At 33.0% G+C, this 12,888-nt stretch overlaps 1 protein-coding gene and 1 long non-coding RNA gene across 5 annotated transcripts in view; both read left to right on the plus strand.

Moving 5' to 3' along the window:
• Positions 1–4,667, plus strand: part of LOC145245896 (uncharacterized) — a 260,524-nt gene extending 255,857 nt beyond the window's left edge. The window contains exon 3 of one of the 2 annotated variants that reach the window (XR_013863045.1): positions 4,119–4,667. This is a non-coding gene — a long non-coding RNA (uncharacterized LOC145245896). The remainder of the gene's footprint in view (positions 1–4,118) is intronic. The other variant, XR_013863046.1, reaches the window with a different exon arrangement.
• Positions 4,668–5,044: 377 nt separating this feature from the next.
• Positions 5,045–12,888, plus strand: part of LOC145245893 (uncharacterized) — a 321,405-nt gene continuing 313,561 nt past the window's right edge. For all 3 annotated transcript variants that reach the window (XM_080107620.1, XM_080107621.1, XM_080107622.1), the window contains exon 1: positions 5,045–6,381. In XM_080107620.1, the coding sequence (XP_079963746.1) occupies positions 5,134–6,381 (1,248 nt within the window). In that variant the 5' untranslated portion in view covers positions 5,045–5,133. The remainder of the gene's footprint in view (positions 6,382–12,888) is intronic.

Raw genomic sequence — 12,888 nt, forward strand, 5'->3', positions numbered from 1 at the left:
TTTTGTTTTTTGTCTACATATTTTAGTTTTGCTCCTTTCTAGTTTTATTGTTTCTGACAAGAACCGGCTGGTGTAACTGCCATATTCGCTTATTACCTGAGTACTTTCACAGCCGTCCAGGTCTATCTTCAGGAATGGTTAACAGCAATGATGTTAGGATATTTATAGAGGCATTTTTCTGAACTTAATCCTCTGTATATTTATTTTTCAATAAATTGCTTGTTTACCATATATTTCATGTTCCAATTTATAAAATGCATTCATTTTATTACAATAAAAGAGACTGAAGACCATTGAGAGTTTTTAAGGTTTAGATTTTTTTTGTAGAGAAATATTTAACGCATGAAGAGAACGACTAGTATTCTCTTAACTAATTAACTATCTCACTAAAGATAAACAGAGGTTTTAGGGGGAGGCATTTCACACTTGGCGAGTATCAAAGTTTTCCTTTCAGTTAGTAGAGCATTATTGACGATATGGCTTGTGCATGTCTCGTAAGCAAAACTGATCTCAAAACCCTCGGTTCTCTCAACCTTAGAAATCCATGACATCATAGTCACTTAAATATAAAAAGGGTAATTAAGCATATAAAACCAGATTTGTTTTGGGTGGACAATTGCAAACAGGTGAAGAGATTAAGCATGATGTTTATTTTATTTCCTTCTCTCTCTCTCTATATATATATATGTGTGTGTGTGTGTGTGTGTGTGTGTGTGTGTGTGTGTGTGTGTGTGTGTGTGTTTGTGTGTGAATGGCTGCAAATTAGAATTCTTCACTCAATCCCATTCAGGTCCTGGATATGACCTTAAACTATATTCGATGGTGAGGCCCCAGCCTTAGGGAGTGTGGAGCCACCCTTTAATTGCCATTGCTCCCAGGTCCACTCTGACCCGGAGTGGTAGCACCTGTTAGGGTCCCAACTATGGGTTAAATAGAATACGACTTAAAAAACAAATATACCATATTAAAAAATCGTTCTTCAAACTCACCAGATTCGGCATTAAATAACCTGAAAAGGGTTGATATGCTGCAAAACAAAACCACCAACCAATCAATTCCAGTCAAAGAATTAGCTACCCACTCAGTCATGGAGCAAATTAAAACAGCACTCACCACCAAAAAGGAGCTCTTTAGATTTAAAAAAAAGAAAAAAAGACATTTATCAAGAAGTAGATTTAATAGACTCTTTGGCAGAGGTGTGATGGGATGCAAGGGGAGGGGGAGGAGGAGGCGGCTGTGTTGGTATACTCCAAAAGAACTGCCAGCTGAGGAGACGAATAAAAATTTTAAAAAAAAAACCGAACTGAAAATTTTCTTATATACTAGCTGTACCTGTTCAGTAATAATGTGTTCACTTGCAGTTTCTTTTGTTTTGCTTTGTTATTTAAAATATACCTTTTTTTTTTTAAATGTTTTCTTCAAATCAAAGGGAAGCAACTCTGTACAAACAAAAACAGAGATGTCCTTTTTATTTTAAAAGATAGTGGTCATCTGAAAATAATTCCAACCCAGACAAAGTATATTTTGGAGAAAAAAAAATTAAACCAAATTACATTTTATTCTTCTTAAGATTCTGCTACAACGATCCAGAAGAAAAACTGATAAACCAGAATCAAATATTGATTGTTTAGGAAGTAAGCTATCGATGACAAAGAAACGATAAAAAGATTGACTTCACTTTATACATAAGAAGAAGAAGATGAGAAATACATTGTTTTATTTTCAGACATACAGGCTTTTCGAAAATTAATTATTTGTTTTGATTCTAATTTATATTTCAAAATAGTTAATTTTGATACACACCGCATATACAATAGCTTTTTGTATACATTTTAGGAAAACAGCACACAAAAAAAAATATTATTGTAATATTAAACATTTACTTCAAAAGCTGTCCATGTTTGCTATTCAACCTATTTAAAGACAAATCAATTTCAATAAGAGTCGAATATTTTTTTATATCTTGTTTAAACAGATGTTTAAAACATAATTTTTTGTGATGGGGCGATTCCATTATTTTTCCCGATTCTGATACAATTACCGATTCCCTACTAAATTTCTGATTCTGATTATTTATAAATCTATATATATTTAACTATGACGTTATTTGGTCCCCCCAACAAAAGGAGGATAGCCCTGTAAATTAATCCTCGTCCGTTCGTCTGTCCGCACTTTTCTTAACTATACACCTGTGAATTTTTAAAAATTTTGCACAAACATTAAGCATGATATGAGTAAAAAAGTAACAGAATGGAATTTCCGGAGAAACTCCGGTTGACCCCCTAGGGGTGCCTTTTTTGGTTTAAATGGCTAAAATTGACATTTTGTGCTTATTAAAAAAAAATTGATGCCTTGGATTTTTATAAAACTTTCTGAAAAGTTGTTCTATATGATTTTATTTGTCTATATTTCGCGATAACTCTTACATGCACCCCAGGGGCTCTTTTAGGGCTAATAAAAACACTCCATTTTTGGGACTATTTTACCATATTTGTCCAAAATTCTGTGTGTATGTCTATTTAGTAGTTTTGCATGGTACTCAACTCAAATTTAAATATTTTAAGGGCTTAGGGACTTCTGGAACTAAATGGAGGGGGGGAGGGACAGATGATGGAGTTAGTCATTTCTTTTTTTGCATGGTGCAGAACTCAAATTTACATATGTTAAAGCTTAAAACTGAACCGTTTGTTCATTTTCACCAGGATTTGACGTCCCCTGAGGAGCTTTGGGGTTAAATGGGGGGGGGGCGAATGATTATGCACTCATGGGGGATCATGCATGCTTCACTTTTTGTTTTGTTTTTGTTTTTTCGATTACCATAAAAATGTGTTAAATTTCATGCGCAGATGTTTTCTTAAACATAAAAACAGTTTTGATCTGTAGATTTTTCCTTTACTGGTAGTTTAAAATCAATAAATATTTATTATTTTATTATTACTACCAGCAATGAAAGATTTTATTTTAAACAGAATCCAAAAAAAAAAAAAGGAAAAAAAAAGAAGATAATTAAAGGAATCGTTTTTTGCATTGGAAAAAAAGCAGAAATTTTTCAGATTCCAATACCTTCAAAAGTTCTGATTTTTTTTTATTCTGATTAACTATCCTAACACTAAAAATTTTATTTTTATTTCAGTATTTTTTTTTTTTTTTTAGATGAGGATTGATAATTTGGACTACTATTCTAATCATGGTTATTTCATAAGGGTGTACAGAATTTCCATAATGGCCTCCTAAGTAGATGGAAACCATCAATTATAGATAATAGGTTAAAACACCATTAAAAATGTATAAAATATTCTTATCCTTAGAACATGTTTCATTGTCTTTATGATTCATCAGTATGGCTAGCTTTAGCAGAATTTGAAACAAGGATCCCAGTTCAACTTTTCAAAGCCGAAAATCAAAATCTGGGAACTGATACAAAATTTCGAACTGAACCCTTTATTTAATCCATAGGGGTTCATTGTTCTTATTCTATCAGTCATAACCAGGTAATAATGGTGCAACAGAATGAAGGGGTTGATTAACAATCAGTTCTAAGCAAACTTTTTTTTTTTAAGTTGAAGGTTCAATCTTTATTAGAGGCAATAATAACTAAGAATAACATGAAAATAATTAACACTTCTACCCAATCATGGCTGGAAGAATGAAAGCAATCTACGTGTGTGGATTAAATAAAAGTTCTAATTTGAAATGTTGTATCAGTTCCCAGATTTTGACACAAAGATTCTCAAGTTCCAAAAAGTTGCACTGGGATCCTGGTTTCATATTTCGCTAGGGCTAGCCATACTGATGATTCATAAAGACAACGAAACATTTTCTGGAGATAACTGTATTTGATATATATTTTTTAATAGTGTTCTAACCTATTATCTATAATGGATGGTCTCCATATTCTATTAAATTCTATACTAGGTTTACTTAGGAGGCCATTATGGAAATTCTGTACAGACTCAACATAAAGATTACTGAGTTTAAAAAAGATGCATCTGAAGAAGTCTGGAAGTTACATCGGCCAAAATGTTGATGAAAATTACAACCAAGATGAGAATAGTAGTCTGAATAATCCAAATTGTCTTATTTTTGTCTCATTCTTATTTATTTTATTTTTTTTTCAGAATGACATACAACCAAAAGGAATTGAAGATATGCAAGATTTTATTTTCATCTCCGTCTGATAGATGACCATTACTGACATTCAGCTTGAGTCTACTTTGAAAAGAATTTTACATCACCCATACATCGATAGATTTCTTTGATATATTACTGATATCACCAAGGGGCGGACAACCCAAATACCATCAATTAAATACAATAACTACGACAATATACATGTGATAAATGTAGATAAAAACAGTACAAGGCTTATGAAGTTTTATTCAACTCACAATAACATAGATACAAACATAGATAACTATTTACAGTTACACGCCAGAATTCTTATTCAAGGGAGATAATCTCCGACAAGGGAGGTAACTCATGGCACCATTTTTAAGACATACACAATATGACTCTATTTACTTAAGTAATATATATACATTGGCAATTCCATTCAACTCTTTTTAGTGGAGCTTATCGATATCTTTAAAGTCTTATCTAAAAAATGAAAACCGGCTTTAATTTGTTTTTTGTTAAATGATGTTGAACCTACTAAAACTGAACCCCAAGAAATGGTGGATGTAATTAAATACATCATTATAATTATATACATGTAAATGAATGTGTTATTTTTTTTAGTTTTTTTTACATATTTACACCTTATATAGAATATATGAAAAAACTAAATCTGCAAAAATTTAAGTGGAAAACAATACATTTATAACTGCTCTATCAATTGAAGTCATGTATATATATACATGCGTATATAAACATCGATAACTCAATTGTGTATATGTTATAAATATGGATATCATATGAAGATAATATATATTTAAAGATATATATGTAAATTTATGCCTTTGATTACTTAAATGTGGAACTATGTGTACAAAATCTTGATTGTTGACTATCTAAAAATTTAGGAAGGTGTATAAAATCCATTTTTTTTTTTTTTTTTTTTTTTAAGCTGTGAGTTTTCAGTAAGAACGTTTCACCTTTCTTTATTTAGAATAAAAATAAAAAAAAATATTTAAAATGAGTTCTTTGGAGGCTTCTGACATTATGGAAGAAAAAGACGACAAAAGTCAATCAGACGAAAGCAAGACGCAAAATGAAAAAACTGCTGTCAAAAATCAAGTTCCAAATAAAAGTGTAGGGGAAGGTGAAATAAAATCTACGGCGAAAGGTCACTCCAAAGGTGAAGCTCGAAATGACACGAAGAGCAATGCCAAAGGTCAAGCTCAAATCAAAGATGAGGAAAAAAGTAACCAAAAAGGCAAGACGAAGACTCCCTCTAAAAGTGAGGTCAAAGGTGAAGCAAAACTTGAGGCCAAATGTCAAAGCAAAACTGAGGCCAACGTTTTAAACCAAGATGAAGAGAAAGGTGAATCGACAAAGAACGAAGGCAAAAGACTTGCAAAACATGAGGTCAAAGGTCAAGGGAAAGGTCAAGCTAAAGGTGATGGCAGAAGGCAAATGAAAGATGAGACGAAAATGGAAATGAAAAATGAGAGCAAAAACGAAAGCAAAGTTGAATCGAAAGGTAAATTAAGCAACGAGGTCAAAGGTCAAGCAAAAAGCGATGTAGTCGCCGGAAGTGAATTGAAGAATGAAGTGAAAAATGATGACACTAAAGAAGAGTTAAAATCTGACGTGAAATCCGACACAAAACTTACAACTCGACCAAAATCAGACGGTCTTTCCATAGCAATGTCAAGTGCAGGCAATTTGCGTTTCATCAACGACGAACTTCGCGGCCACGTAACAAAACTGCGCAATCAGCTTGAGGCAGAAAAGGGGAACCTAAAACAGGCTCATCGTCAAAAAGTTCTTGAGATCAAAACTGTTCGTGAACAAGAGCAGAAAAAGACCCTGGCCACCATCATCGAACTGAAAAAGAAGTTCCATGAAGAAAAAATCCGGGAGGTGGAAAATGCAAAGGAGAACTTCATGCAGAAGTTTGAGATTGAAAAGTCCAAAGCTTTGAAACTGAAAGATACGGAAATGCTGAAAATAAAACAGGAGCTGGACACAAAGGAAAAGATGCTGAATAAGCTGTTGGCGCAATCAAATGCCAACAAGAACATTTCCGACACGGGGAAAACAAAACTCTTGGATGAGTTGAGTGAACTCCGAAGCACTAAGCGTCAGTTAGAAGAATCATTGACGCAGGCAACGGTTGTTGAGAAACACCACAGTGAAAATTTAAGAAAGTTGTGTGACAGTTATGAGACGGAACTTGTCCGGGTTCGGAGAGATTCACATCTGGAGATACGACAATTGGTGAGAATTTATCATTTTTCTTTTTTTGTTTGCAATTTTATTTGAGGTTAATGTCAACCCCAAACTAATAAATATTGTTGATTTACATAAAAACACATATGACAAAAATGTGCAATCTGTTCAAATATGGCATATGAAAAACTGATCATTATTACTGTAGCTCACAACTAGATGCATTCATTGTTACACATTTTTATTTGTTCTGTGACACTCAATTAAAACATGAAAAATCAATAGTTAAATTACTTTTCTAAAAGTCAATTTTCATGTGAAACCACAGCTGTAATCAATAAAGTGGATGTTGCGTCCGAGCGATGCTACAAAATCAAAAGAACGTCTTTTACAAGAACTACATATGTGAAAAGCTACAACTATTTATATATTGATACTTTTAAATATTTATCGATTTTATAGTTTAATCTTGATTAATTACAAAAGGTTTTTAAAATCATCAAATGTGAAGAGTATATTGATTAACATTGTGAATGAAACAAGAAATCATGTAAATAAAGCAAACAATGTTTGATTCAATTGTAGGTAAAAAAGATTTGAAACTTTGGATCAAAATTAAACTTGAATAGTCAGGGTGCGTGCCAGAAGTCAATGTGACGAGTTCAACGTCAAAATATTAATAATAAATATAACCGCAAACTAGTAAATATTGTTGACTTACATAAAAACACATATGACAAAAATGTGTAATCTGTTCAAATATGGCGTATGAAAAAATGATCATTATTACTGTAGCTCACAACTAGATGCATTCATTGTTATACATTTTTATTTGTTCTGTGACACTCAATTAAAACATGGAAAATCAGTAATAAAAAAATACTTTTCTAAATGTCCATTTATAAAAGTATATTGATTAGAGTTATGATTTCACATCAAAATGTATAACCGTATGCAGACAATGAGTACATCTGACCGGATTGCAAATTTTGGTCATATATGTTTTTATGTAAAGTAACAATAGTTTGTGGTTATATTTATTATTAATATTTTGACGTTGAACTTGTAATATTGACTTCTGGCAACTACCATGAATATTCAAGTTTTATTTTGATCCAAAATTTCTAAACTTTGTTTTTTACCTACAATTGAATCAAACATTGGTTGGTTTACATGACGGCTTGTTTCCTTCATAATGTTAGTCAATATACTGTAAAATGCTAAAATACACTTTTCTCATTTGATGATTTGTAAAAACCTTTTGTAATTAATCAGGATTGAACTATGAATGCAATAAATGCTTAAAAGCATTATATTATAAGAAGCTGTAGCTTTTCATATATGTAGTTCTTGCACTCCCCAAAAGATTGGAAAGCTTGACGGCACATACACCCATATACTGCAAACAGTGTTAAATATATCTTGGCAAGATCATCCTACTCTTGTTTATTCTCTATTCATGTTATAAAAAAGTTGGGGTTTTTTTTTTAACTAACAGGTTGAGATTTTGAGGAATTGTATAATTTATTGACATATTTACTTTTCATTGACATTTTGGAGTATGAAAAACTGATTATTAATGTAGCTCATAACTAGGTTCATTCATTATGTGCAATTCATTGTTATAAATTTTTATTTGTTCTGTGGCACTCAATTAAAACATGAAAAATCAATAGTAAAAAATACTTTTCTAAAAGTCCATTTTGACGTGAAACCACAATTCTAATCAATATATTTTGTTCCAACGCCGTTTAATGATATGCGGTAACACTTTGGTAATTATCGAATAAGCAGCAGGATTAGCATTTACTCTTCAAAATGATAAAAATAAACAAACACTTACTACAGGGTGGAATGAGAAAAGTGTCATCCTAAAGAAAACAACACTGCAGCTTTATTTTAAAACTTTTATTGAAAAAATCAATTCAAGTAACTTGATTATGTAGTAGAGCTGACATCTATTCAGTGTAGCTGTCTTCAGCCTTAATCACCCACTTGATACGAGTCCAGAACTGGGAGCATGCCTTTTCCGCAAGTGTTGGCAGGAGCTCGGCGAATACTTGGCAGACGGCAGCGATCAGGCTGGTTTTCATGTTGTGGGAGGTCATGTTGATGATGTTCTCGAGATATGATCAAACAAAGTAGTTCAGCGGGTTCAGGTCAGGGAAGGAGGTGGGGGCACTTGGGTGCGTACAAAGTTGTAGTACTCCTGAAGCCAGGTCTGGGTTTCTTTGAACTTGTGGGCCAGTACTGAGTACTGCTGCCACGCCCTGTGTCTGCCAGCGGCCTCCTGATTCCATCTGGGGACCATTACACATTTCAGCACATTCAGGTACACGCCTTTATGACGTCATAAAGGATTCTTTTTTGATATAATCCATTAAAACAGGGGAAATAGGATGATGTTATCCTTTATGACATCATCGATTCAAACAGGCGAAAAATAGTGAAATATTTCACTTCTCCATCATTTCTACACAGTATGGATTTTAAATTTGCATGTGCAGAAAAATATTGTAAGTAAAAATATTTTTCCCCCCTTTTTGCGACTTCTAGTGGTATTTGGGTGTGTTTCCAGTGAAAAGCATGTTATGGTGCCTGACCTCTTTGAAAGGAGACTATATTGAATTGCTGTCCATTGTTGTTAAGTGTTTTTTGGTACTAGTGCACTTATTGATCCGTGCTGAAATAATAACGTTATTATTTAAAAAGCCATTCTTAACATGGGGAGGGTGTTTTGTAACTATTCTATACTTTAACCTTACAATTGAATAAAAAGCATATCATAAAACTTTAATTAAACTTGGAAGTACGATTTAAAAAATAGCGCGGATCAGTAAGTGCACTAGCACCGTTTTTTTTCTTTCTTTTTTTTTTACATAGGCATCACCACATTATCAAGGCCCAGAGGCCACTCGAGGATAAGGGTTAAAGAGTGTACAGTAGTCAATTGGACAATATAGTAATCGTTAGTAATGGAAATTCGGTAAATTTGTTAACTTAACTGAAACGGCTCATCAAGAACTTGTTTACGTTGAACTTAAAGACAACCCTATTGTAGTTAGCTGGAAAGCAGGAAAACGGAAGACAGTTCCACAGGCGTGCAGTTCTAAGAAAGAAACTTTGTTCATGGCATCTACATTTAGGTTTAAGCACAGATAAAGAGTGGGCAAAATTATTGATAGTATTCGAAAGAAATGATGGTTGCAGCAAGCATATATACACATGGTAACAAAACTCGAACTTCGTATTACACCTTTGGGGTGGGGATAAATGATTTTCTGCAAACTTCCATTAATTAACCAGTCTCCACATGTGGTCATCTAAATCACCTGGTTGCGACCCAACGGATTATTGTGCCTGTGGTTCTGTTAAGAAAAACACCGATCATACAAACGTGTTCCAATGTCTCGCAACAAACGTTGCGAATGCTTTATGCTCCACGTTTGTGTCCCACGTTGAAGCTATGGTGGAAACTCAGAAAAGCTTCTTTGTGTTACGTATATTTGGCAAAAGCTCATCTAACTTTGGCTTTCAAGAATACAATTATTGACCAAGATATAATGTTTCTTCAGATAGATATATAGATAGAAATATGTATGTATGTGTGCATACATCTATGTATATCTATGTATTATGTATGTATGTATATATCTATATATCAGACTTGTTTGTATGTATATATTTATATATCAGACTTGTTTGGTGAGGAGGGTGGCTAGTCTTCCTGAAGGATTAAAATCAAGACCTTCCAAAGGGCGAATGAACCCTTTTTCAGGGTCAACGGCCAACTAGCACCATGTGTGTTTGTGTGTTGGGGTGGAGAGGGCTCCCATAAGCCGTGGTGAAGGCAACCTTTCTAGGAGAAGCAAATCTCTGATTTAAAAAAACATAAAGCGGGAGACCAGTACCCGCATTAAGCATGTCTGCAGTTTAACTTGTTGCTGGCTATCTTGCTCTTGCTTGTTGCTGAATCTCAACATTTTGAACAGAGAGAGAGAGAGAGACTTAGCTGTCATACAAAGCTAAGACTCTGTAACATCACCTGTGTATAGATACTCCCTCAGGCATTTGTCTATAAAAATGGTGGTGTGGCGATGGAAAAGTTATGACGCATGGAGGCTTGAAATGCTGGAAACATGTAATAATTGATCTCAATGACTGTCTTCAGTATCATGCCTGCGTGAGCGTGTGAATTCACCAGTAGGACTAAGAAAAAAAAAGGTAATTTCTGGGCTCATGGACATTAAGTATCTGAGGGAGTGGCACTCGTCTGACAAGACGTTGCAATCATCATATATATATGTATGTGCAGGTTTCATTGAACAGTAGGGATGATTCCTATTTGTTTCTCTTGCGATCCGTTTATAAGGGGGGGGTCACGCTTAAGTGCTTTTAACGATTTTAATCGACTTTTTCAATAAATTCACTAAACGCAATTTTTTAATTTATCATTCGTCTGAAGACGACAAATCGAAGTCGAAAACGTTTGTGAGTATGGCAAATTTCTTTTTACACTGAAACAGAACGTTCGAACATTGACTCGTCAAATGGAAAAAATGGATCGCAAGAGAAACAAACAGAAATTATCCCTGCTGTTCGATGAAATCTATAGAAGAGAAAAAATGGTGCCGAAATATACTAATATATATATATATATATATATATATATATATATATATATATATATATATATATATATATAGATAAAATGGTTCATCAAGGAAGCTGTCGTTCATAATATATATACATCTATAATAGAAATCTTACCAATCTGTTTGTATGTATGTATGTATGCATAAAACTTTCGACAGAGGCGACGGATTTTCACGAGATTGATATCGTTTTGAAGCTTGACCCTTCGAACGACAAATATCGAAAAATTGGCTAAAAACATTAATTCCTTCACCTGTAACTGGGCACTTTTCTACAAGGAGGGGTCGCTTTTTTCGCCGATATTTTCGAAAGACATCCCCTCTTTTCGATTGACTAGTCTTAATTTAAACCTTTGCTACTTCCGCTTTGACGTCATATTTTTTTTTTTTTTTTTTTCACGTTCTTTTCCTCCTTTGCGGTACGGGTTCGAGCCTGCCTGCTCACTACCACTTTTTTTTTTCAACACACACCTCCAAACACCCGGGCCACGCCGGGCGATCAGGCTAGTATATATACATATATATATATACACACACACACACACACACGCATACATACATATTCTTAGCGTCAGAATTTCATGGCATAAAGAAGTTTCTTCTTTTTCTCTTTTAATTTTGCTTATTTCTCTCATGCTGTAATAAAGTTATATTACTTTTATTCCTCATATTTTATTTAATATACGTGTATATATATATATATATATATATATATATATATATATATATATATATATATATATATATATATATATTATAAGGTAAAATTAAAAGCCAAGAACAATGCGAGATTTTTTTTTTCTGTTGTAACAGAAAAAAAAATTACTGTTGTTTAGAGTTAAAATTTGTGTGAAAAAGAAAATACAAACAACAAAAAAAGAAATTTATTTCTTTTGTTTTCATTTAATTTTACTCTATATATAAAAAAAAAAATCTTGCATTGTTCTTGGCTTTTAATTTTACCTTATAATTTTCTTCAACAATGCTTCAAGCAAACTACAATCTACTTATATATATATATATATATATATATATATATATATATATATATACACACACACACACAGGGTGACCCAAAAAACTTTGGTCATAACTAGTTTATTATATTCAAAACATCACATCAAAACACTAGGGTCTTTGGCCTTTTTTTCTCCGTTGACTGTAAAATGCTCAGAAAAACAATTGAATGTCCTCTGTTTTTTGGGTCACCCTGTATATATGTGTGTGTGTGTGTGTGTGTGTGTGTGTGTGTGTGTGTGTGTGTGTGTGTGTGTGTGTGTGTGTGTGTGTGTAATTATGAATATATGTCATAGTCAGTCATGCTGATGAGCTGTAGTGACAAAACATGTGCCTGTGCCTAACTATTATACATACATATATATATATATATATATATATATATATATATATATATATATATATATATATATATATACATTGATAATTATCCAACTGATTGATTAAATACGTTATTGATTATCAACTCGCAATTGGTTCCCAATGGCGGGAACACAAATTTATTTGCTAATTATAATGTTTTCACTCTTTATTCTTCTTTCTCTCTTCGACAGTGAAAATGTTTCTTTAAATATCCTGAGGTTCCATAATATAATTATCTCAAACATTGATTGAAAAAACCAACTGGTGCATTGAAACAAAAAGAAAAAAAAAAAAAAAAAAGGAAAGACATTCACTCAATTAGAAAATCATACGTTGTGTAATTCATTGACTAATTTTATCAGAAGCTAAATGGGAATCTGTGATGTTTGGGCTTTGTGATGCATTCAAAGACAAAGTCCATATTACAAATGAACACAATAGCCAAGAGGGCCACGCCTCTTTTGTTAGATTATATGTTCCTGACGCCACTATAATTATGTGCAAGGTTTTTCACAAACTT

Source organism: Euprymna scolopes, chromosome 23, assembly GCF_053919585.1.
Source record: "Euprymna scolopes isolate OS-2025 chromosome 23, ASM5391958v1, whole genome shotgun sequence".
In the NCBI taxonomy this organism is placed as follows: domain Eukaryota; kingdom Metazoa; phylum Mollusca; class Cephalopoda; order Sepiida; family Sepiolidae; genus Euprymna; species Euprymna scolopes.